Source organism: Gracilinanus agilis, chromosome 4 (assembly GCF_016433145.1).
Source record: "Gracilinanus agilis isolate LMUSP501 chromosome 4, AgileGrace, whole genome shotgun sequence".
In the NCBI taxonomy this organism is placed as follows: domain Eukaryota; kingdom Metazoa; phylum Chordata; class Mammalia; order Didelphimorphia; family Didelphidae; genus Gracilinanus; species Gracilinanus agilis.
This window is the reverse complement of record NC_058133.1, coordinates 97,379,946-97,382,721: the sequence shown is the minus strand read 5'-3', so window position 1 is coordinate 97,382,721 and position 2,776 is coordinate 97,379,946. Positions and strand designations below refer to the sequence as shown.

Sequence of the window (2,776 nt, the reverse complement as noted above, 5' to 3'; positions counted from 1 at the left end):
TATGTACCATGAAAATTCTCATCTTGGAACCAAACGGTTAATAAATTTGTCTCTTATTTAAAATTTTAGTGTAAAAACTGCTGGTTTTTATATTTACTGTAGTAAAGTGAAAACTCCTCAATAGGAGGATTTTATGCAGTTTGACTGCATATTACCACATACTTTACAATAGGTCCTTCCAACAGTAAGGAAATAATTGATTTCACAGTCACTGTCAGAAATGAGTGCCATAATTCTATTATGGTTAATGTTCATCCCTCAAAGACTTCTGGAAGGATGTTCAATGTATTTCATTCTTACAACAGATATTAACAGTAGTATATAGTCCCTTAAGTCTCCAAAAGACATTTATTGTTAAGGAAGGTGCTTTATTAACAATTCTTCTGGCAGCACTAGTGAATTACAATATCCTTCAATATTATTTCTACCATAATATATACATTTAACTTTCATGCCTCTAGAAAAACATCTACAGTACATTTCATAATATAAAAATATATTACAAATCTGCTGAATTATTTACAAGCAATGTTCTATTATCTCTATGCAACATTTTTGTCTCCATACAAGACTAATGAATTACACAGTTTTCTATTTAATTTGATTAAAAAAATCAATATGGCTTCTTGCTTATTAATAAGCAAGAAAGTTATTTTATTTTCTTTCCCAAACCAACTTTGGTGCATAAAGAATTCAATTCCCAGATAAGTAAGAAAAATACAATTTCTCACATCAAAAGAAAAATCAATTGCTTTTCCCATGAAAAAAAATTGGTCTTAAAATGAAATCAACCAAGAGTATTCAAAATTTTTGAAAAGAGGTTTTTCAAAAACCATTAACAGATTCTTTTTATAAGTAAATATTTAACATACTGTACTCCATGAGAAAGCCCTAATCCTGAAAAGGGAGTCACCACCCATACTGCAACACTCTTTTAACAGTTAAAGGTTTCAGCCCTAATTCGATAGATGAAATTTTTGGTTGATTGCAAATGACGTTCACTGTTTGCTTAAAAACAAATTGAATACTTTTCTTATCAGAGTTCTGCAAAAGAACACAAATGACAACCAATCACATTTATTAATCATAATTGAAAAATAACATTATCTCCTGATAATTTTCATTGTCTTTAATATCTTGAATTTTAAATCAATGAATACTGTAGAGTAAAATGTATTCTTAGTGCTTTTAAAATTTGTTAAGGGCACAAATTTTTTCAAATATAAACTACCAGAATCACTAAAGAAAAGCAGCTTAAAGCAGCATGCATGCAAAGCTTTTAAGAAGTTGTTTCACTAAGTTGCCAGAAGAGTGGTTGCTCAGTCTCCCACTGTACCATTCCATGAAAATGTGGATATACAGTAATATATTAATACATTCCACAGAAGCATCTACTTCATTCACAGAATGTTTACTAAGCATAAATATTATCTAAGTAGTGAGGGAGGGAGGAGAAAAAGGAAGGGGTTGACTCTAATGTGCAACTTTATTTCTAAACCCATTGTCAGTGACTAAGACTGTAGGTATCCCCTGTTTGTTTGCTTTATTTATTTATGTATTATTATTTTTACCTCTTCAACCTCTTCTGTGGCATTGTTCTGTATATGTTTGGGTCCAAAAGCAAGGCAGTGTCTTGGGGTAGCTTTGATAAATGAACTACTTTTGTTTTTAATTGATGTCGTTCACTTTCATTAACCCACACATTAGGCAAAATATCTTCTGGCATCCAATGAAGCAGCAGTTTTATCTTTCCAGAATCTTCTTTTCTCTTGGCTATTACAGTACTATGAAAAACAACACTGTGTCCCTTTCCTAAACTTTCTATATGGGCTGAGAGGTTAAAGCATATGGCTCTATGTCGGATTGCATCCAGTGTCTGTGCATCAAAGAAGTTGTGGGGTCGTGGTAAAGAGCATTGTCTTTTTTTTTTAACTTCCTCCTCTTATTCATTCCAGCTTTAGAAGGAGATTCCTTTTTGGCCTTTGGCTGGCTGGCAACTTTTGAAGAATTCTGCTGACTAAAGTGTGTAGGTACATGATGAGCTAGCCCTTCCTGAAATGCAAAGCTGGCATTGCAACCACCAACAACACACTTGAAAGGTTTATCTCCACTGTGTGTCAGCATATGTCTTTGTAACCAACTTTGACTGGTTGAAGGAGTGTTATATACTTTACAACCGTTCCATAGGCAAACAAATACCTCTCCTCCCTGACCATCTACATGTATGGAACGAATGTGATCTGCCAGATCTGGACTAGAGTTGAAGCAAGTCTGGCACTGGTCCCAACAACAGTTATAGGCAATGTTTTTGCTTGAAGAAGTAGTGCTTCTTTGTCCGTTCATCATTGCAGGAGTTGAACATCCACTGGAAATTGTGCTGTCTATATCCATTATAGCACTGCTTATGCTGCCTCCCTGTTCCTCATTCTTCTTTTCTGAATCTCCTTCCAGTTTGCTATCAGAAATTTTGGCCTAGCAACATAAAAAGCTCTAGAAGACTTAATTTTCAATCTGATTCTCTTTCTATGGATTTAGGGAGCAGTTTTTTCCTGAGCCTACTTTGTGAGTCTCCTGGCTTCTCTGGGGACTCTCCTAGGGTATCTGGTCTACCTGTTTTCATGGTCAAGCCCCAGGGGTCCTAGCTGGCTGCCCAGAGCCCAGAAACTGACCCACACTTGCTCCACTACCTGAGGTTTTCCCCTGAGTTTGAGCTCTCTGGGTGCTGCTGCTCCCTCTCTCAGCCCCACTCCCATGTCCAAGGTCTGAGTTTTCCAGC

The 2,776-nt window shown here is 35.8% G+C and overlaps 1 protein-coding gene across 1 annotated transcript; it reads right to left on the bottom strand.

The window, feature by feature from the left end:
- Nucleotides 1-959: 959 nt before the first annotated feature.
- On the bottom strand, nucleotides 960-2,403 carry LOC123247100 (zinc finger protein AEBP2-like). Its single transcript, XM_044675901.1, is given in 3 exon segments — nucleotides 960-1,044; nucleotides 1,572-1,926; nucleotides 1,929-2,403. Coding segments are annotated over 3 exon segments (864 nt in total). The 5' UTR covers nucleotides 2,392-2,403; the 3' UTR covers nucleotides 960-998.
- Between the last annotated feature and the right edge of the window lie 373 nt (nucleotides 2,404-2,776).